Here is a 21404-nt window from a genome sequence, read left to right as displayed (position 1 = left end):
TATATATATATTATTGATTTTTTACAGAGAGGAAGGGAGAGAGATAGAGAGCTAGAAACGTCGATGAGAGAGAAACATCGACCAGCTGCCTCTTGCACACCCCACCTGGGATGTGCCCGCAACCAATGCACATGCCCTTAACCGGAATTGAACCCAGGACCTTTCAGTCCGCAGACCGATGCTCTACCGCTGAGCGAAACTGGTTTCGGCCATAGACAAAGGATTTTTTTTAAAAAGGTTTGCCCTAGCTGGTTTGGCTCATGGATAGAGTGTCGGCCTGCAAACCCAAGGGTCCCGGGTTCGTTCCCCAAGAGCACGTACCTCAGTAGCAGGCTCCTCCCCAGCTGGGCCAGGAGGCAACCAATCGATGTGTTTCTCTCACATTGATGTCTCTGTCTTTTCCTCTCTCTCCCACTCTCTCTAAAATCAATGGGAAAATATGCTCGGTTGAGGATTTTTTTTTTTTTTTTTTTTTTTTTTTTTTAATCTGTGGCTGTGTTCCAGAACTTTGTGTTGTTTTTTGGCATCATTTTCACGTTATGAAATCTTCTTTTGCTTTTTTCCCCAACTGTTAGAAAAATGTAAAACCCGTCCTTAGTTCAGGGCCCCTACAAAAACCGGGTGCCGCATGGGGTTGGGCTTGGAGGCCCTCATGTGCTAGGACAGCACCCCATAAGCTGTCAGTACCTCGTAGGAGACATGCCTTCCTCACACCATAAACCGGTGTCTCTCCAGCTGAAGCTCGTTTCCTTGGCAGCCGCTGTGCCCTCTGCCAACGGAAAGCACTGAGTCATGTAGCCCTCCCATGCACTTCCTCCTCTCCTCACTGGTGTTTCCTCCCCCAGGTGGTGGGCTCCTCCATGCCGCTCATTGGCGACCACCAGGACGAAGACAAGCAGCTCATCGTAGAGCTCGTGATCAATAAGATGGCCCAGGCCCTGCCCCGGCAGCGGGATGTCTCCCCGGGCAGGGGTTCCCACAGCCAGGTCAGCTACTGGTGGGCAGGCCAGCCCTTGCCCCTGCTGCGTCCCAGAGCTAAGCAGCAGCAGGCTAGGGGCATCTCCGTTACGCATGTGATCACAATGACCAGTTGCATTCAAAATTGATCAATAGCTGCTACCCTGAGTGCTTCCCTGGGGGTCCCCACCCAACAACCTGCCTGCCCCCCTCAGCTCAGCCACAAACAGGGCAACGCCCAGCACACAGGGATCCCCTGTTCTCCTGATTGGCTGATGCTCCACCGGCTGGTGGCTATTTTTAACCTCTCCTGTTCCACTCTTCCCACCGCAGACTCTGTCCCCAGGGGCCCTGCCCTTGGGCCGCCAGACCTCCCAGCAGCCCTCGGGGCCCCCGGCTCAGCAGCGACCCCCGCCACAGGGTAAGTGAGGGGCCGACTACCTCTCCAGCAGCCGCTCCCTCTCACTTGCTGGCTCTCACATGTGAACTCTCTCTCTCTGTCGCTCAGGTGGCCCTCCGCAGCCCGGCCCGGGCCCCCAGCGCCAGGGGCCTCCGTTGCAGCAGCGCCCGCCCCCCCAGGGCCAGCAGCACCTCTCAGGCCTTGGACCCCCGGCTGGCAGCCCCCTGCCCCAGCGCCTACCGAGTCCCACATCAGCGTCCCAGCAGCCTATGTCCCAGGGCCCGCCACTGACCCAGGGTCAAGGCCGCCAGTCCCGGCCAGTGGCAGGAGGACCGGGGGCACCTCCAGTAGCCCGCCCGCCTGCCTCCCCATCTCCCCAGCGCCAGGCAGGCCCCCCGCAGGCTACCCGCCAGACATCCATCTCTGGTCAGGCTCCACCAAAGCCCTCTGGGGCTCCACCGGGTGGTCAGCAGCGCCAGGGCCCACCCCAGAAGCCGCCGGGCCCTACTGGCCCCACCCGCCAGGCCAGCCAGGCGGGTCCCATGCCCCGCACTGGGCCACCCACCACACAGCAACCTCGACCCAGCGGTCCAGCGGGGCCTGGGCGTCCTGCCAAGCCACAGCTGGCCCAGAAACCTAGCCAGGATGTGCCACCACCTGCTACGGCTGCTGCCGGGGGACCCCCACACCCCCAGCTCAAGTAAGGGACCCCTCAGCAGCCCTTGCCTTGCTGCTCGCGAAACATACCCCTGCACCAGGAGAGCAGACCGGCTCTCAGGCTCCTCAGACTCAGGTCCCATCCGGGGGTCCTGAGAGCTCTGTCCAGGCTATGCCGGACCCCGTCCCCGAACCATCACCCCTTTCAGTCCACAGAGGCTGTTGCCTTCCATTCCAGGTTCTTCTCCCTCCATCTGAGAGACTTGGTGCCAGAATCCCAGAGAAGCCCCACTTTCAGTTTAAAGTCTTCCCAGGATGCCCCAGGAAAGCCCCCTCCTCCAGCCCAGGCACCTGGCTGACCCTCCTTCAGTGACTCCCTGCCCATCAAGTCCTCCTCCCGTCTCGGAGCCTTCACGGCCCAACTAATCCTCCTTGACTCCTCCAAGCCCAACCTGACTCCTCCAAGCCCGTGCTCCCACCCAGTTCAGTCCTCCTATGTCACATCACCCTCTTTCCAGTCATCCCCATAACTTTTCCTATAGTGTAGGCCAGCGATTTTCAACACTTGTCATCTCATGGCATACATACACTGATCATGAAAATTCTGTGGCACACCAATGTGACAAAAAAAAAATTGGTAGAATCTCCATTCACACCAGACAGCTATTGTGTTGCCTCTGTTGTCACTTTTTAAAAATGTGACAATCTAAGGGAAAAGAGGTTGGTCCCCTAACGACATAGTCACGTATTGCACGTTTTAAAATTCTTGTAGCACGCCAGTTGGAAATCGCTGGTCAGGCTTCTTTCTGGTCTATCCCCAAATCCTTCTGGCCCATCTCAGTCTCCTCCCAAGTCATCACACCATACTCTGCCTCTTCTTGTCCATTCCAAACCTGATCCCACCTTAGCTCAAAGTCTTCACTGCCCCACCCAACTGCTCCCCCCTTAGATTTGTCCCTCCTAGCCTGTCCTTGGTACAAGCCCCCCTCCCTCCTGGACTCCTTACCCTTGGACTGGATACCTCCCTGTCCATCTTCATCTTTCTGTCAAGTTCCTCCCAGACTACCCCAGATTTGAAGAGAAGATTCAGTCCAAGACTCTTCCCATTAATCCCAGACTTCTTTACCTTAGATCCCAGTGCTCCTGGCCTGGACCAGGGCTCCCCAACTCCCACCTGATAACCCATAAGGGTCCAGGACCATGATGATGGTGGGGGGAGGGTCACAGGCACCGCCCCAGGACCAGAGGGACAGGGCTGGGGCTGGGGCTGGGCCTGGGGTAACATTGTGTTTCTCTCCCCCTCCTCCCTTCCTCTTCTCCCCTTCCTCCCACACCTCCTCCACCTTGTCTCTCTCTAGCAAATCCCAGTCTCTGACCAATGCCTTCAACCTTCCAGAACCAGCCCCGCCCAGGCCCAGCCTTAGCCAGGACGAGGTGAAAGCTGAGACCATCCGCAGCCTGAGGAAGTCTTTCGCCAGCCTCTTCTCCGACTGAAACCCCACCCTGAGAACCCCCAATATCCCTGGGTAACCCCTGTCTGGGCCCTGAATCCATTGCTCACTTTTGGACTCTCCAACTCCCTTGAGAAGCCCTCTCCTGGTTCACCAAGATCCTTCTTCTCACTCCTCAGAATGCCCAAGACCCCAAGGAAACCTCACTTCTGGTCCTAACCCTATTTCTCATGTTTGGAATTCCCAAATTCTTGGGAAGCCCATTCCTGGTCACCTCCAAATTCCTGAGGATCTCCACTCCCAAAGTATGGTTTCCTTTCCAGAAGCTCCCGAACACCAGGCAACCCATTCTGGCCTACACCACAGAGTCCCCTCCCGGAGTCCTGAAACTCCTTGACAACCACACTCCTGGCCTGAGATCTCTCAAGCACACTTAGTTCCCCACCCGGATTCCCCAAATCCTTAACAAACCCCGACCCTTGAGCTCTCTTTCATGGATCTCCATTTCTGGAGACCCACCTCTTCAAATGCCATCATCCAGTCCCATAAGGATTGCCCTTCACCTATTCCCAACTCTACTCAATACATTGGGAGCTCCTCCCACTGGTAGGACCCCTCAGTTCCCCAGGGACCCCTGCCCCACTTTCCTGCCTCTGACAGCTCTCTTTAAATATGCAAACTCCACCCATCCTCCCAGAATCCTTTGCACATGAAAGGCCAGTGGTCCCCCACTTCCCCACCTGTGCCGTGATGTCTGTGTCTGTGACTGACGTGGCCTCCTCTTGTGGCGTGCTTGGCATATGTGGTCCTCGTTCATCGTGCCGCCTGTGGTGATGCGTGCAGTGGCGCTGTTTGTGTGGTCTGCACCTCCCCCCAACCTCCATCCTTGCCTGGACTCTACTCCACCCCACCCCTCAGCGGCTCTGAACCCCACGAGAAGAGTCAAGAAGCAAAATAAACAAGCAAAGGCCCAGCAGAATTCTGTGCTTCTTGGTGAAGAAAGGGGGGAGTCCTTGAATGACAGGGGAGACACAGAAGGGACCCCCAATTCCACATGGGGTGCCGGGGACCCCAAAATCCAGTGGAAGGCACATCGGACACAAATTCCAGAGAGGTTTCTGAGTGGAATCCCTGCTACAAATCCCAGCCATTGTAGATAGAGGAGCTCCCAAATTTAGAAGTATCCCCAAAGTCAAGAGAAAACCGAACTATGGATGAGGCTGTGGTCTCAGTCTTTTGGGGTCCCCCAGTTCCAGAGAAATGGGAAAACACATGGGGACCCCCTCATCTCCCAGGGCAGAAATGGGGAATCCTGAGGCAGTATCAGGGCAGAGATGGAACATTGATTGGTTGGTGAGCAAGGCTCCTTGGTGTAGAAGGCTGAGCTTGGCTCCCTGGTGCTGGGGGCAGGGCCTAAGGCACAAGGCGGGCTGCGCTGAGTAGGCAGGCGGGCAACTCATCAGCCTGGGTGCGATGCAAGGAGGGTTCGGAGGCACTCCGCTCAATCTTGGGGAGTGACCGCTGCAGCAGCTCAATCGTGGCCAGGATCTGGGGGCAAGATGGCATGAGGAGAGGAATCTAGTCACATGGGCACCCCACTACCACCAGACCCCAGCCTTCCCGAGAAGCATATACACACACATTGTATACCTCTGAGCATTGACCATGCATGGTTCACATTCACATCTCAGTCTTCCTCCTTCTCAGAGCCCCCTCCCCAGAGGATCTAGCCCTCCTACCCAGCCCACCTGGGGGAAGAGGGGCCGCTCCTCTCTCTGAAACTTGAGGCAATCAGACAGCAGGCGCCGCATGGCCTTGGGGCAGTTGCTGGAGATTTTGCTGAGGTCCGGGGACAGATAGCCACGGCCCACCATAAAGATAATCTGGGGGAAAGGAGGGAAGGGGAGAGGAATGGCTGATCTAGGGATTTGGGCTGGAAGGCTAGGAGAATTCCAGTTCTCAATGAACTTAGATGGCTCCTTTGGGGGAACTGGGGATTCTGGGTATTGGGGCTCTGAGGATTGTGGTATCTTGTGAATCCAAGGATTCGGGGTCTCTGAGGCCTTGTGAGGATTCTCTGCTAGCAGAACACAGGGATTTAAGCTTGAGGAAAGCCAAGGATTTCAGGTGTCCGGGGCCCAAAGGATTATGGGTCCATAGTTTTCTAGGGGGCCTAAGGACCTGGAAAGTACTGAGTCTAGGAGAAATGCAAACTTCTGGGACTGGAGGGAGCTGAAGTATTCTAGCACTCAGGAGCTTGTATTTCGGGGGAGGGGGGGAGAGAGTCTGGGGCCTGGGGACTATGGGTCCATGTGGCCTGTAGGACTGCTGGTATCTGGAGTCTAGAGGATCCTTGATTTCTGAAGGCCTGCTTTGGATCTGGACAACTGTGAGAGGCTGGAGCCTAAAGTATTGTGGATGCCAGGACCCCCAAACCTGCCAAACACCCAAGGCCTGAATAATTGTGGGTTTCTGTACTACAGAAGCATGGAGGAATTCTGTTTCTGGGAGAAATGAGATTCTGGGCTTTGGGGACTTGCAGGATTTTGAGTACATGAGCCAAAGGCCTGGTAGTTGTTGAGGGGTCCAAAGGGCTTCTGGGTGTTGCGGGGGGCGGGGGTAGGGGTTTCTGAGCATAGGGGGTTCAGGAGTTTCTGAACTTTGAGGACCCAGAGGATGGTGGCTGTGGGGGAAGGGGATTCTGGGTAGAGGAGACCCAGAGGATTGTGGGAGTTCTAAGCCCAGAAAATGCGGGGTTTTTGGAGGAAATGTGGCATTCTTTGTCTGTGCCAAGGAGAAGATCTGGGGTTTAGGGGCTGAGGGGACCCCTTAGCCTGGGAAATTGCAGGTAAGGTGCGGAGCTCACCTGGTCACGGCTGCCAATGTGGCTATAAGGCAAGGAGCCAGTCATGAGCTCGTAGAGCACAACTCCATAGGCGTAGACATCCGACTGGAAGCTGTAGGGGTTCGGGTCCTGCATACGGATCACCTCAGCCGCCTTTGATAGGCCAGACCAGGCAGGAGAACCATTAAGGTCAGCCAATGGCTGGCCCACAGTCCCAGATCCCGCTAGCCACACTGGGTACAACTCAGAGCCACCCACATGAGGAGAAATGCACCCAAACAGGCATCCCTATCCTCACTCAGCTCCCCATGTCCCAGCCCTGCAGCCCATGGCCCTCCACGCTCCTGGCCCAGCCTGGCCCAACTCACCATCCACAGCACAGAGCCCGAGGGCTGCTCCAAGGGCTGAGCCCCGCTCCATCTCGTCTTCACCGTGGCCAAGCCGAAGTCACCAATCTTCACTGTGAGCCCCTCATGTAGGAAGATGTCCACCAGGGTCAAGGGCCACTACAAGGACTCTCAATAGCCACACCCTCACCCTGACTGGGAGGCTCTCGTTAACACCTCCAAACCAGTCATGCCTCTAACCCTGACCGGAATGTCACACAAACCCACCACAACCTTGACTTGAGTGGGAGCTCCAATTGGTGCCCCCTACACTTGGCCCCTTGACTTCTGAACGGGAAGCCCCTCAAATGGCACCCATACCCACCATACCAGTGACCCTCCCCCACAAGACACAGCTTTCTAAGTCCTCACACCCCCCCCCCCAGCTCTGACACAGGGACAGATAGATACTGTTAGACTTGAGATCCCGGTGGATGATGTTCTTGGCATGGAGGTAGCTGTGGGGGTGGAAGTGGGTGGCAAATTGGCTGGGGGTTACCTCATCTCCCTCCCCCAGTTCCCCAGCCCCCTTCCTAGTCCCTAGTCCAGGAGGCTCACTCCATGCCCTGGGCCGTCTGCCGGGCCACGTCAATGAGCTGGACCATGTCGAAGCGTGTGTCGGCCACGTGCAGGTGGTGGTAGAGGCTGGAGCCCTCACACCACTGTGTGATGATGGCGAACCCCGGCCGGGTCATGAAGCCCATGAACAGCAAGATGTTGACATGACGTGTCTTCCTGTAAGCAGGGAGGGAAGAGAGAGCTGTCACTCACTTTCGAAGCATTAGGAATATGCTATTCACTGCCATCTTCTGTCATCATTTCCACCCTGCCTTTTAGGAAGCTCAGGGCCAGACCTCGTCAGATTCAATGACTATGAGATATCTTTGATGGGCTGATTCGGAGCTGGGGCTTACGTTCTGAGCTTCTTCATCTCAGTCTCTCAACAAAAGCAGGAGGGATGGATGACTATCTCTAAGCCTCTGCCACCCAGTAGTGTCTTAATCATCAACACCTGCCATACCTCTGATCCTGACCATTTCCTGGGCCTGTGAGCATTCTACAAACAAGAAAGTGGAATGCCAACTTATGAATGTTATGCTATAGCTGAGTGATATTGACAAATGCCAGGTAAAAATATCAGTGATGTGATTATATCCTATTGATCACCACAGAGGCTCATCAGTAAGGAAGTTGGGCTTTGGACTCAAGTGCGATCCTATGTTCCAATCCAGGCTTCCCCAGGTACTCACTGTGCAACCTCAGGAGGACACTTACTAGTAATCTGTGTCTCATTTTCCTCAAATGTGATCATTATATGAGCTACCTTATGCAGATGTTTGGAGGAGTGAGTAAATAATCTGTAAGGCACATACAACAGCATCGAAAACAAGTAAGCCCTCTGAAAATGTCACTGTCCTTGTTAATTGCTCCTAGGTACCTGGCTCTACCTCACGGGAATTCTGTCACATATGGATAGATCAGCCCTAATTTAGAAGAAAACCTCCATTCCTTATAGAAGGATTAACTGCAGTTATGGTAGCACAAGTATAAACACAGTTGACCCTTGAACAGCATAGGCTTGAACTGCACAGATCCACTTATACACGGATATTTTCCCATAAATTACCTGTACAGTTTTTGATCTGAGGCTGGGAGTCCACGGATTCCGAGGTCTGACTGTATGCACTGACCTACACCATTTTATATAAGGAATCTGAACATCTGAAGATTTTGGGATCTGTTGTGGGGTTCTAGAGCAAATCCGCATGGGGATAACGGAGTTTGGGGAGAGCCTAAAGTTCTACACCAATTTCCGACTGTGCAGGGAGGCCGGCACCCCTCACCCCCACATTGTTCAAGGGTCAACTGTCCCATCCGTGATGTTGTGCGACTTTGCCATGTCAGAGCGGGTCACAGCACATAAGCATTCTTCATGGCAGTCATATGATGGTTAAAACATGAATGTAATGCGAATGAACAGCATGCTCAAATCTCTGCTATTTCACAGAGGAAAAACATTTTCTTACTATGGTATCCATTATGAGGATAAGTATTAAAATAGCACAAGGGTTGAGAACATCAACTCTAACACAACTGTTCTCATCTGTCAGAGAGAAAGCCCATGCCGGCAAGCCTTGCAGTGGTAGTAACTAGGGTGGCAAAAAGGGAACCCTCAGCACAAGTGGGCTAATATAGTATTAATGACATATTAAGTAGAGCAACTACAATCATTAATTAAACAATCATTAAATTACGGTTATGATTATAGTTAATACTGTTGACCCGTGAGCAACACATGGGTTAGGGGCACTGATTCCCCATGCAGTTGAAAATCCACGTATAATTTTCAACTCCCCAAAACTTAACTACTAATAGCCTACTGTTGACTAGAAGTCTTACTGATAATATAAAATTGATTGACAAATATTTTGCATGATATATACTATATTCTTACAATAAAATAAGCTAGAGGAAAGAAACTGTTATTAAGAAACTATGAGGAAGAGAAAACACATTTACAGTATGGTTGAAAAAAGGTCTACGTATAAGTGGACCTGTGTTGTGCAAGGGTCAACTGTAATGTTATTCTTTAAGTAATGGCATTATCATAATAAATTAATGGCAAGAATGCAACACAATAAGCGTAATACTAACGACACAGTACAAGCAGACGAGAAAGGATGCAAGCCTCCCTGGCAATGCAGTTAACTAGCATTATGTTATTCACGTAAGCGCACTCAATGGTATTAATGATGTCCTATGGCAGGGGTGGGGAATGTCCAGCCCGCGGGCCATATAAGGCCAGAAAAATCATTTGGCCTGGCCCTGCCAAGGCATTAGGAGTGAGTTCATCATATGTCTGGCCAAATTCAGCAGGCTAATTGTCAAGGTGATAATTTTGTATGGTTCTCGAATGATGTTATCAATATCCAAATGGCCCTTGGCAGGAAAAAGGTTCCCCACCCCTGCACATTCCACAGCGGGCAAACAAGACCCACGTTTTGGAGCCAGAGCTGTTAATTAATGTCAGTATTAACGCAATCACAAACAATCACATCATCAGAGGTCCTCCAGACATACCTGTTTCCCAGAGGGGAGAGGGACACTCTTGACACAACTTAACGTTTATGGTTGCAACGACACAAACACAGGTGATGTGCAGAAGCGCCCGGGCATGGCCTTTCCCTGGAGGCGCCAAGGCCATGCCCACTGCCCTCTCCCCGCTTCCACACGCACGTGCAATCTCACCTGAGCACCTGCATCTCGTTCTTGAAGGCCTGCGCCTGCTCAGCTGTGGGTTGCGCCACCTTGAGCACCTTCACAGCCACATCGCCATGCCACCGCCCGCGAAACACGGTGCCAAACGAGCCCGTCCCGATCCTCTTCAGCAGCTGCACCTCACTGGGTGGCACCTCCCAGTAATAGCCCGAGTCCCGGTACCCCAGATTCTTCTGTGGGCCACATGGGCGGCATCTCAGGGGCCTGCCCACATCCCTTATCGCTCAGCCTGTGGTGCCCCCCACAGGTTCCCCCCTGGAGCTTACCACTTTCTTCTTGTCATCACCCACGGACTTCCTCTCCCGCTGTTCTGATGGGGACTTAGAATGTGGGGACTTCCTCCCCGAGGACACACTAGCCGGGCTGGGGCTCCCCCGGGGCACTCCATCATTGCCACCTCTACTACCAGCAGCTGTGGTTGTGAAGAGGATGTGAGTGGAGGCAGGTAGGGTGCAGGGGGGCTCAGGGCACAGGTAGCGGGGGCTCACCATCAGCGTTGAAACTCTGGGCAGCGAGCTGGAAGAAGGGGGACAGCGGTCAGAGAGAGGAACGGCCCCCCCTCTGCCTTGTGATTCCCCGTGACTGCCCCCTCGGCACCAACCTGGAAGAGACTGGAGTCCAGGGGGGTGGTGGTGCTGACCATATGGACGTTGGGAGTAGACGTGGAGCGGATGCGCTGCAGGGGGGCGTTGGCCGTGGCAGGAAAGGGGAAGTGCTCAGGGTCTCGGTGCTGGGAGCTGGAGCTGCCAGAGGAGAGACTGTGAAATCACTATCCAATGAATGGGAGGACCAGTCAAGCCGCTCCCACTCCCACCCCATCATAAACATGTGCTTAGCTCACACAGAGCAAACATTCACTGTGAGTACTATTACTCATTTGTTCAAGAAACACTTATTGGTACCTGCTGTATGCCAGAAACCATGCTAGGTACTGAAAAAAACTGTGGGCAAAACAAAAGTTTTTACCCTCACGGGGCTGATGTTCCAGTAGGGAAAAGAAGAAATAAAAACAACAACAAAGAATAGTTAATGTGTCTGATGGTGATAGGTACAATAAAGGAAAAAATAAAGCAAAATAAGGAGACAGAAAGTGTCACTGGTGAAGTCAGGAAGGGCTTCTCTAAGGAGGTGACATCTGAAGAAAGACTTAAAGAAGGGACAATGAGCCACACTGATAGCACACTGACAACAGGGAATAGCTCCTGTGTTGAGCATCTGTCCCCTGGTGGTCAGGGCACATCATAGCGACTGGTCATTCCGCCATTTGGTTGATTTGCATATTATGCTTTTTATTATATAGGATATGCTATTTGTACATGTTATACATGTATGATATATACACACATGGAGTGGCCAGATTATGATGATCTCTGAATGCATAATAATCTGGCCACTCAGTGTATATCCTATATAATAAAAGGCTAATATGCAAAGTGGCCCCTCAACCAGGAATTCGATCAGCAAGCAGGCCAGCCAACCGCCCATGTCCCCTCCCCCTGGCCAGGCTAGCCAGACCCCACCCATGCATGAATTCATGCACCATGCACCAGGCCTCCTATATCATATATATATATATATATATATATATATATATATATATATATATACACACATACACACACACACACACACACACACACTGAGTAGCCAGATTATGTATATGATGTGTATATATAATATTACAAAAAGAATTTTTTTGTGTGTTAATCTTCAGCCGAGGATACTTTTCCATGGATTCTTGGAAAGAGTGGGTGGGAGAGGGAGGGACAGAGAGAAACTTCAATGTGAGAGCCACATATATTGGTTGCCTCCTGCATGATGGAGTCTGCAACAAAGGTATGTGCCCTTGACCAGAATCAAACCCAGGACCCTCCAGTCCATGGTCTGATGCTCTATCCACTAAGCCAAATCAGCTAGGGCAAAAAAGAATTTCTTTTTTAAAAATATATATTTTTATTGATTTCAGAGAGGAAGGGAGAGGAAGAGATAGAAACAGCAATGATGAGAGAATCATTAATCGGCTGCCTCCTGCACACCCCACACTGGGGATGGAGCCCACAACCAGGGCATATGCCCTTGACTGGAATCGAACCTGGAACCCTTCAACCCACAGGCTGACGTTCTATCCACTGAGCCAAACCAGCTAAGGTCACAAAAGTATTTCTTAATGTTCCCTTCCACTATCTTAAAATGAAATTCATCCCATAATTAAAAATAACATAATGCCCTAACTTTATTATTTTATATAATACATGAAAATATATATTCTACAGCCTTAACCGATTTAGCTCAGTGGCTAGTGTCGGCCTGCGGACTGAAGTGTCCCAGGTTCGATTCCAGTCAAGGGCATGTACCTTGGTTGCAGGCACATCCCCAGTAGGGGGTGTACAGGAGGCAGCTGATTGATGTTTCTCTCTCATCGATGTTTCTTTCTTTTTTTTTTTTTATTGGATTTTTTACAGAGAGAAATGGAGAGGGATAGAGTGTTAGGAACATCGATGAGAGAGAAGCATCCATCAGCTAACTCCTGCACACCCCCTACTGGGGATGTGCCCGCAACCAAGGTACATGCCCTTGACCGGAATCAAACCTGGGACCCTTCAGTCCTCAGGCTGACGCTTTATCAAGTGAGCCAAACCAGCTAGGGCCGATGTTTCTAACTATTTCTCTCCCTTCCTTTTTGTAAAAAAAAAAAAATCAATAAAATATATTTTTTTTAAAAAAAGAAATTGATCTATTTTTTAAAAAATCTTTTAAAAAAATACATTCTACATTATATATAAATCTAACACATGATACATTAAAATATACCAGATAAGTATAGGTGTTATAAGATATGAGACATATAAGTGCATATTTTATAAACTTTTGATATATTAGAGCAATAATGTATTTTTTATATAGAAATACTTAGCATAAAGGAGAAATAAAAGGAAATTTATAATAAAATAGCATGTATTTCAAAATGGAAAGGATTGAGCATAAACATACACATGTTTATAATGAGTAAGAACTTATGCCCTGTACTGCACCTTCTTCCAAGCAAGATTTTATTAAGACACATATTAATTCATTTAACTCTCACCAGAACAATATGTGGTAAAAAGTATCATTATCCCCTCTTTACAGATGAGCAATCTGAGGCCCAGAAACATTGTGGTTGGCATCCTCTCTCTCTCTCTCTCTCTCTCTCTCTCTCTCTCTCTCTCTCTCTCCCCCCCTAAGCTCCAAGAGCCCTCTATTGCCTCTATAAACTTGTGTCCTGAGCCCCCACAGCCCAGATGGCTCACATTTTCTACCTCTGTGACTTTCTTTTTTTAATCCTCACCCAAGAAGAAGGGGGAGAGAGAGAGAGGATATTGATGTGAGAAACATCGATCATTTGCCATCCATACATGCCCTGACCAAGGATTGAACCCGCAACCCAGGTATGTGCCCTGACCAGGAACTGAACTGGCAACGTTTTGGTGCACGGGATGATGCTCCAACCAGCTAAGCTAGCCAGGCAGGATCTGTGACTTTCCAAATGAACTTTTACTTGTATTTGGAAAACAAAATGGCTTATGGTCTCCAGATCTTTTTATTCGGAAGCAGCCCTTCAGCTTAGGCATCCCTACCTGGAACCCTGAGGGGTGAGTGGCTCATTCAAAGGCCGGTTGGAAGGAGCCTCATGCTGTCTGTAGCCTCCGGACAAATCCTGGATACTGTGGTAGTACCTTAAGGGTATTAGGGTATAGAGCAAGGGGATAAGGGTCAGCCATCTAGAAGACTCTAGTGTCTGGGCATCTGTCCTCCCCACCCAACCCCCGACCAACCCCAGGCCAGGCTCACTGTCGGCAGTTGGTACTCATGTCAACACAGACTGTGGGGACCTTAGAGGAACAATGCTGGTGGAACTTGTAGCCACAGGTTTGGCAGCGGAAGCCATGGAACAGAAACTTAAGGCAGAAGTCACAGAAGGCCAGGCTGAAGAACGTCTTCCGTACCTGTTGCCACAGAGCAGGGGAGGTTGAGGCCTGGTCAAGGACCACCCCCCACACACCCATGGTCCGCCCCCACTATCCACCCTGCACTCACGAAATTGTGCATAGTCAGTGGGACGTCTTCAAGGACCTCAACAATGAGCTCCTCGCCATCCAGGGGGGCAATGGCTGTGTCCCAGGCAGTGACTGTCTTTCGCCTGCAGGGGGCAAGGAAGGGAGTGAGTAGGAGGGTGGACAGAGGCCCTGGGAAGGCAAAGAACCCCCACAAGTCCCCCGAGTCGGCTATCCGTGGAACAATACCTGACATGTTCCATTCTTATCACCGCAACTCTAGGAACTAGTTATTATCATTGCCCCACTTTACAGATGGGGAAGCTGAGGCTCAGAGGGAGAAAGTGGCTTACTTGCCTAACACCTCAGGGATTGTGAGTGGCAGGACAGTGTGAAGAGTCCTTGCCCTCACCTATAAGGTGATGAGCAAATGAGATGGTGAGTTAACAGCTAAGTTTCCGAAGTGCTAAGCAAGCCTCTGAAAAAAATGGCTGATGAGGCATTGAAATGACAAATAAAAAGCAATGTGTAGCCCTAGCTGGTTTTGCTCAGTGGATAGAGCATTGGCCTGAGGACTGAAGGGTCCTAGCTTCGATTCCCGTCAAGGGCAAATGCCTGAGCTGTGGGCTCGATCCCCAGTAGGGGGTGTGCTGGAGGCAGCCGATGAATGATTCTCTCTCATCATTGATGTTTCACTCTCTCTCTCTCTCTCCCTCTACCTTCCTCTCTGAAATCAATAAAGAAATATATATATATATATATATATATATATATATATATATATATATATATATATATTTTTTTTTAAAGCAATGTGTGAATTGAATAAAAAATTAAGAAACCCCCGAACAAAGGAATAAGTGGAAGGCCAGTGAGGTCCAACTCAGCAGACAGAGTGGGAAAGCAGAGGTAGGAGAGGGCGGACAATTGGATGAAATAGCGAAAGAACAAAATAAATGAACAAAATAGACGGAGCAGGTGAAGACTTGGGGACCAAGCAGAGAGTGTGCTGCTGACCTTACAGGCCAATGAACTAAGGAAGTGATGAAACAAAAGCTGGTTGGACTCACGGACTCACTGAATGAAGGGAAGACTAATGGAGACGCCACAACAGAGAGAAGAAGGAGTCCGATGACTCTGAGGAGGGGATAGAAGACTGGGCACCCAGAGGGCGGGGTGTGTGTTTGCCACACCTACCCTTTGATGAGCCGGTAGACCACGCAGCAATCCTGATTGAGACCCCGCACCTTGAGAGCCTTGTCTAGAGAGTCGTAGACACTCATGCCATCCCGGACAGTCACCTGTGTAGAGGGGAAGTCCAGGGGGGAGTGGGTTAGAGTCCTACTGGGATCCCAGCCAACTCTCCTATCCCTTGGCAAAACCTTCCATCCAGCCCTAGCTTCCCTCCTGATCCAAGATTTATAACTGGGTCCATCTGCTCCCATCAGACTCACCACTGTGCGTTGCTTGTTGGGCAGGTACACTTTGACAGTGCCCACTGCCCGGGACGGCTCGGCCCCATTGGATGGGGGGGCCCGTGGTGGCTCCATGGAGCCTAGGACTTCGTCAAGATGGGCTGAGGAGGGGCGGGGCAGGTGCCATGGGGCTCCTAGAAGACAGAGAGGAAATTCAGTGGTCCAATAAAGACAGTCTGGAATCACAGTGGCGGGAGACACAAAATGTCCATCTCCAGGCTCCACATCACCCCCAGTAGCCTCATTTCCATAGACCTGTCCAAGGGAACTTAGTGACACCTTGAAGTCAGTCCAGTTCCTTCTCTGCTCAGCTCTGCCAAGGTCTCTGCATGGGGCCAGGTGGGGTATGCTAACACAAAGAGAGACGGCACACACTGTCCTGGAGGGCACAGGGGTACACAGTCTGCTGCGGGCTAATGGGGGAGGCAGCACACTGCAATGGGGTGTGCCAGATCCATAATGAACTGGCTGTCCTGCCTTTCATGAAAGTATTTTCTATTGATTCCGGAGAGGAAGGAAGAGGGAGAGGGAGATAGCAACATCCATAATGAGAGAGAATCATGATCGGCTGCCTCCTGCACACCCCCCTACTGCGTATCAACAGCCTGGGCATGTGCCCTGACGGGAATTGAACTGTGACCTCCTGGTTCATAGGTCAACGCTCAATCACTGAACCACACCGGCTGGACTGTCCTGCCTTTTTAATGGAGAAGGGGGTTACCAGCTCCTGTGCTGAAGGAAAAGTCACACAGGGTGAAGGGGAACAAACGGTAGATGCTCAGATGTTGCTCCTACTTTGGGAAAGTGGGGATTGCACCAGAGTGTTCTGAAGGGTCCGGTGGCCATCCCTAAGCCCTGGACAGGAAGGACGGTAGGTTCCCAGACTGTGACCGGAAGTAGAGGGTCACAGACACTGTGTTGAAGATGTTAACAAAGAGACTCGAATGGGGAGAAGGGTGGACACTGTCAGGTGGGTACTGGTGCACCACCAGTCATTGCTGAGGTGGGGTGAATGGGGATAAAGCAGGGAGACTCCAAAAGGATCCCTGTCGGCCCTGGTGGGTTGGCTCGGTGGATAGAGCATCAGCCTGGACTGTTGAGTCCCAGGTTCCATTCCAAACGGGGGCACATGCCCTGGTTGCGGGCTTGATCCCCAGTCGGGGGCGTGCAGGAGGCAGGCGATCAGTGATTCTCTCTCCTCATTGATGTTTCAATTTCTCTCTCCCTCTCTAAAAATCAATAAAACAAGCAAACAGACAGACAAAAACCAAAAGGACCCCTGTCCACTAACGAACGGGTCACAGACATACTAGTCTTTCTGGTGACAGCGGAAGGAAGCTGGGGTGGCTGAAGGAGGAATAAGGGGAGAATCCTCACACATTCACCTGGTGGATGAGACGCTGATCCAGGACCATAAAGCGAATAGCAAAGTGAGTCTCCACTCCCTCCCCGTCCTTGGTAAGGAAGGGTCATCAGAGACCTTAGGGAGCTTTCGAGGGGATCCCGGTGCCACCACCGCCCGAGACCCACTGGGCACGGCCCCGCCCACCGCGGGCCTCCCACTCCGCGCAGGCGTGCTACCACCCCCAGCGGGCACAACCACCCCCGCAGCCCAGCCCCCGGACTCCTGTCCACCCGCCGCTACCCCCGGCTACCGGCGATGGGCTCCCCGGGTCAAACCACTCCGCGGTTCCGGGCGGGGGGCGCCAGGGCCCAGGCGCAGTCACCCCGGAGCTAGGCTTTGGGGCCTGGCTCCCTGTCCAAGGCCGGCGATCGCTCCAGAAACCCAACCCTGCCGGCCCGCCCTCACCTGTCAGGCCGCAGCGGCCGCCGCCGCCTCCATCTTGAGGCTGTCTTCTCCTTTCCTCGGGGAGTCCGCCCCCATCGCCCCTCGGGCTGTCCCCATTGGCGCCGCGGCACTCGGCTCTCTACTCTGATTGGCTGAGGGTCACGCCTGTCAAGGCAGGGCCGGCGGAATGGGGATCGGGTTCCGGATTTGGAGAGGCCGGTGCAAACGTTGGGGTCTGGGGCAGATTGGCAAGGCCTGGTGTGCGCAGGCGCGATCAGGAGGAACCCTGCGTGCCCCGGGCCTTAACTCCCAATGTGCCAAGGCAGAATGAGGCGGGCCAAGGGTTTGGTCACGTTAGATGACTTTTAAAGTGTCCCGAAGCTTTAAGTGCCCCCTTTGCTCCAGTGACCTGGAACCCTAAGTAGCCGCCAGTTGGGATTTTCCTGGGCCTCAGTTTTACCGTCTTTGAAATGGGTGGGAAACACACCAACTATCTGCGACCTTTTCCGATTCTGAGAGTGAAGGCTTTTGAGAAGAGCCATTCTCTAGTCGGGCTGGGGGTCTGGCCCCAGGAGGAGCAGCCTGCCGTTCTGACAGCTCCCGTTAGGAACGGAGTTTATAAGGGTTTTGAAAGTCTGGTCCTAGTTGGCCAGGTGAAGAGGGGGCGGGGGGCGTGGGGGCATGGAATGGGGCACAAGGGCAGCGAGATGTGTGGAGGAATTGACGCGGAAATCCAGTTTCTTTCAAATGACTTTCACCTGGTGTCAAAAGTGAAAGAGACTTTCCACCCTCCCTTTCTAGAGCACTTCCTTAAAGCGCGCGCGCGCGCACACACACGCGCGCGCGCACACACACACACACACACACATGAAATTTGTAAAATTTGTTCTGTCCCTTTGAGATGTATGTAAATCTCTTCCAAAGCTAACTAGGCCTCCTGACAGTTTTATGGCCCAAGGATGTTGTTCTTACCAATGAGGGCCTTGGAGTCAGCGCTTTGAAATGTAAACATCAGGAGATAGCGTCCCTATCTCGGTCTCAGTAGGAGCTAGGCGGCCTGCTCCGGGTAGCTGCTGTCAAAGACTGGGGTTCTATTTTTCCTTCAGAGAAGGGCAGGTGGCTACCCCAATTGCCCTGGGAATTTGAGGCGAACTATGTGTAGCAAATGGTGCTGTAAAGTTCTCTTATTGAGGACAAGTTACTGTCTTTCTTTTTTTTGAAAAAGTTTTAAAATATATTTTATTGATTTTTACAGACAGGAAGGGAGCGGGATAGAGAGTTTGAAACATCGATGAGAGAAAAACATCGATCAGTTGCCCAAAACCAAGGTACATGTCCTTGACCGGAATCCAACCTGGAACCTGTCAGTCCGCAGGCTGACGCTCTATCCACTGAGTCAAATCGGTTAGAGCCATGATTGGCAAACTACAGTATGGCTCATGAGCCACATGCGGCTCTTTGGCCCCTTGAGTGTGGCTCTTCCACAAAATACCACGGCCTGGGCGAGTTAGGAGAAGTTTAAGTTTAAAAAATGTGGCTCTCCAAAGGAAGTTCAATCATCGTACTGTTGATATTTGGCTTCGTGGACTGATGAGTTTGCCTTGACAACATACATGTAATGGGTTGTATCTCTCTGGCTGTATAAAAGGTGAGGGGATTTTTGTTTGCTTGCTTGCTTTTTGTCTTCTACAAACTCTTTAGCAAATTGCTTGTGATGTGCATCTCAGTCTGGTCTAACGTTTTCAATAAAAAAGCTATGCCATTCCTTTCTACCTTTGTAGAGAGGATTTCCCGAGTCGGCACAAGATTTTCATTCTTTCCCCAAAAGCATGAACAGCCTCTTGTATGTGAAGTGCCTACAGTCTCATGTTTGGAGCCACAGCATCCCTCTTGGAAGTGGGAAGGATCAGAGAAAAGTTACTAGCTGAGGGGACTCAGCATGCTTCAGCTTGTATTTATAAAAAGCTTTCTCTACCTGTAAGGAGGGAAAGACAAAAGTTCTGCTTACTGGGCTGTCATACAACCTCCATGTCCCATGGCCCTTTGTCTATTCTATCTGCACCACTCCATGGCTAAAATTAAAAAGACTGGCGATAAATAGCACAAAATGATGAGAATGCGAAGCAACTGGAACTTGCATGGATTGCTACTGTGGGTGTAGAATGGTACAACAATGGGATCGTGGAATACTACTGTTAACCTAAAATGAAAATGTCACAGTGAGAGGCAACAAGCATTTTTTGAGATCCAAAGAATAATAGCTATTTAGAAAGTAATGATTCAAGCAGAAACTCAAATAATGTTCAGCTTGGAAGGTAAGGCAAGGGGTATTTATGAGAAAGGGAAGAAGGGCAATTATCTCAATAAAAAGAAGGCATTTTTACAAATGCAAATAAGCTAACAGCATGATGCTAATTCTAAAGAATGTTGTTTTTTTTAAAATATAAGGTAATATATTGACATAAGAGTAGGGAAGGGTTTCTTTATTATTATTTTTTAATTCTCACCACCCAACTGAGGTACGTGACTGGAATCAAACCCAGGACCTTTCAGACCACAGCCAATGCTCTATCCACCAAGCCAAACCAGCTAGGGCTAAGGAATGTTTTTAATTGTCAATCCATTAGTCTTTTTTTAAAAAAATATATTTTATTGATTTCTTACAGAGAGGAAAGGAGAGGGATAGTTAGAAACATCGATGAGAGAGAATCATTGATCAGCTGCCTCTTGCACACTTCCTACTGGGGATGTGCCCGCAACCCAGGTACATGCCCTTGACTGGAATCGAACCCGGGACCTTTCAGTCCGCAGGCTGATGCTCTAACCAGTGAGCCAAACCGGTTTTGGCCAATCCATTAGTCTTAAATCTGCTTTCTTGTTATCTTTGCAAACAGTTGTTTGAGAGACAATGCTGCTTTAGGTCTAGTCCAAAGTTTATTTTGCCCATTTTACACATTCCAAAGGCTTGAGGAATAAGACATGGAGGGCAGTTCCTCCGGGTTGGCAGCTCTGACTCTCTTTTATTTATTTATTTTTATACTTTATTGATTTTTACAGAGAGGAAGGGAGAGAGATAGTTAGAAACATCGATGAGAGAATCGTTGATCAGCTGCCTCCTGCACACCCCCTACTAGGTACATGCCCTTGACCAGAATCAAACCTGGGACCCTTCAGTCCACAGGCCAACGCTCTATCCACTGAGCCAAACCGGTTTCAGCTGAATATTTCTTGAAGACATTTTTAATATACAGCCCTGAGGTCAAAGTGTGGGAAATTCACAAGTAAACCTAAACATTTTTTTAGGAAAAGTCCTGCACACTCTTCCTCCGGGGAGTGCACCCCCACCTCTCCCTGCCCCCTCTTCTTCCTCCATAGGCATGCATCTCTTAAACTCTAAGTGACCCCTGAGACTTGCACCCAGGGAGCCATGGGGAATAGCAGCTGTCAGGGCCTAACCCCCTGCACCTGTCTCCAAGGCTCCTTTTGTCTGACTTGGCAGGGAGCGGACAGCCGCCCCGCCGGGGCTCACTTTCCTGTAACATTTCTGACCATCCAGAGCAGCCTTCCCAGTCTCTCCCCAGTTGCTTCTACTGCCCTGAGCCCGCCCTTGTTTCACTGTCCCCGGCGTTAATAACATACTCTAAAGTAAAAGGTCTTTTCTAACAAAATGTATTGAACGTAGTTTGAATTTGTTACCCCTGTAATCCAAATTGGTGAAAAACACATCATTAAACCAACAGATAAGGTTCTTTTTTTTCCAATTAGCTTTTTAAAAGTTCATTATATGCTACATATAGTATTTCCATGTTCTGGTGAAATTAAGCAAGTGTGCAGGCTTGTACATTTTCAATTTTCAAGCCTAATGATCAGAATAATAGAAAAACTAATTCTCAGTTATTTCTCAATAAAGCTGGCAACAATTTTATAGATTATACTAGGGGCCCAGTGCACGAATTAGTGCACCTTGAAAGGAACTGTGGGCCTTGAGGCTGCAGTAGGCACAGGGGCAGGTCTTGGCCCACCCTCCCCGCCTCCACCTAGCCCCCCCTTTGGCCCCCAGTCCCCTGTCTGCCGGCAGCCCTGCACCAGCTGCTGCCACTCCCAAGCACTGATGGTGCAGGTCCTACTTGC

General features: G+C 50.7%; 2 protein-coding genes across 4 annotated transcripts in view; one reads left to right on the top strand and one right to left on the bottom strand.

Moving 5' to 3' along the window:
* Positions 1-3654, top strand: part of SYN1 (synapsin I) — a 28838-nt gene extending 25184 nt beyond the window's left edge. The window contains exons 10-13 of one of the 2 annotated variants that reach the window (XM_084870583.1): positions 846-986; positions 1291-1378; positions 1466-2057; positions 3411-3654. In XM_084870583.1, the coding sequence (XP_084726709.1) occupies positions 846-986; positions 1291-1378; positions 1466-2057; positions 3411-3438 (849 nt within the window). In that variant the 3' untranslated portion in view covers positions 3439-3654. Of the gene's footprint in view, positions 1-845; positions 987-1290; positions 1379-1465; positions 2058-3372 lie in introns of both variants that reach the window. The other variant, XM_084870582.1, reaches the window with a different exon arrangement.
* Positions 3655-4433: 779 nt separating this feature from the next.
* Positions 4434-17429, bottom strand: ARAF (A-Raf proto-oncogene, serine/threonine kinase). Of its 2 annotated transcripts, none has more exons than XM_084870588.1 (16): positions 17295-17429; positions 15464-15618; positions 15207-15310; positions 14053-14155; positions 13807-13961; positions 13593-13691; positions 10577-10718; positions 10464-10491; positions 10242-10387; positions 9946-10148; positions 7255-7431; positions 7108-7154; positions 6679-6797; positions 6332-6463; positions 5214-5348; positions 4434-5013 (listed from the first exon to the last, which is right to left on the bottom strand). In XM_084870588.1, exons 2-16 carry the CDS (start codon positions 15557-15559, stop codon positions 4879-4881), a joined length of 1821 nt encoding a protein of 606 aa, XP_084726714.1. In that variant the 5' UTR covers positions 15560-15618; positions 17295-17429; the 3' UTR covers positions 4434-4878. The 2 variants fall into 2 exon arrangements, with proteins under 2 accessions (XP_084726714.1, XP_084726715.1); XM_084870589.1 differs by lacking the exon at positions 17295-17429 and adding an exon at positions 16862-16881.
* Positions 17430-21404: the final 3975 nt, after the last annotated feature.

Source organism: Pipistrellus hanaki (assembly GCF_964339955.1).
Source record: "Pipistrellus hanaki genome assembly, chromosome: X".
Taxonomy (NCBI): Eukaryota; Metazoa; Chordata; class Mammalia; order Chiroptera; family Vespertilionidae; genus Pipistrellus; species Pipistrellus hanaki.
Note: the sequence above shows the minus strand (reverse complement) of the source record. Positions and strands in the feature narration are given on the sequence as shown.

Coding starts and splice junctions, on each gene's coding strand:
- ARAF (XM_084870588.1), bottom strand. CDS start 15,559: ATGGAGCCACCACGGGCCCCCCCATCCAATGGGGCCGAGCCGTCCCGG. Junction 7,432..9,945: donor AACGAGATGCAGGTGCTCAG/GTGAGATTGCAC, acceptor CCCTGCTTACAG/GAAGACACGTCATGTCAACA. Junction 6,798..7,107: donor CCGGGATCTCAAGTCTAACA/GTATCTATCTGT, acceptor TGACCCTGGTGG/ACATCTTCCTACATGAGGGG.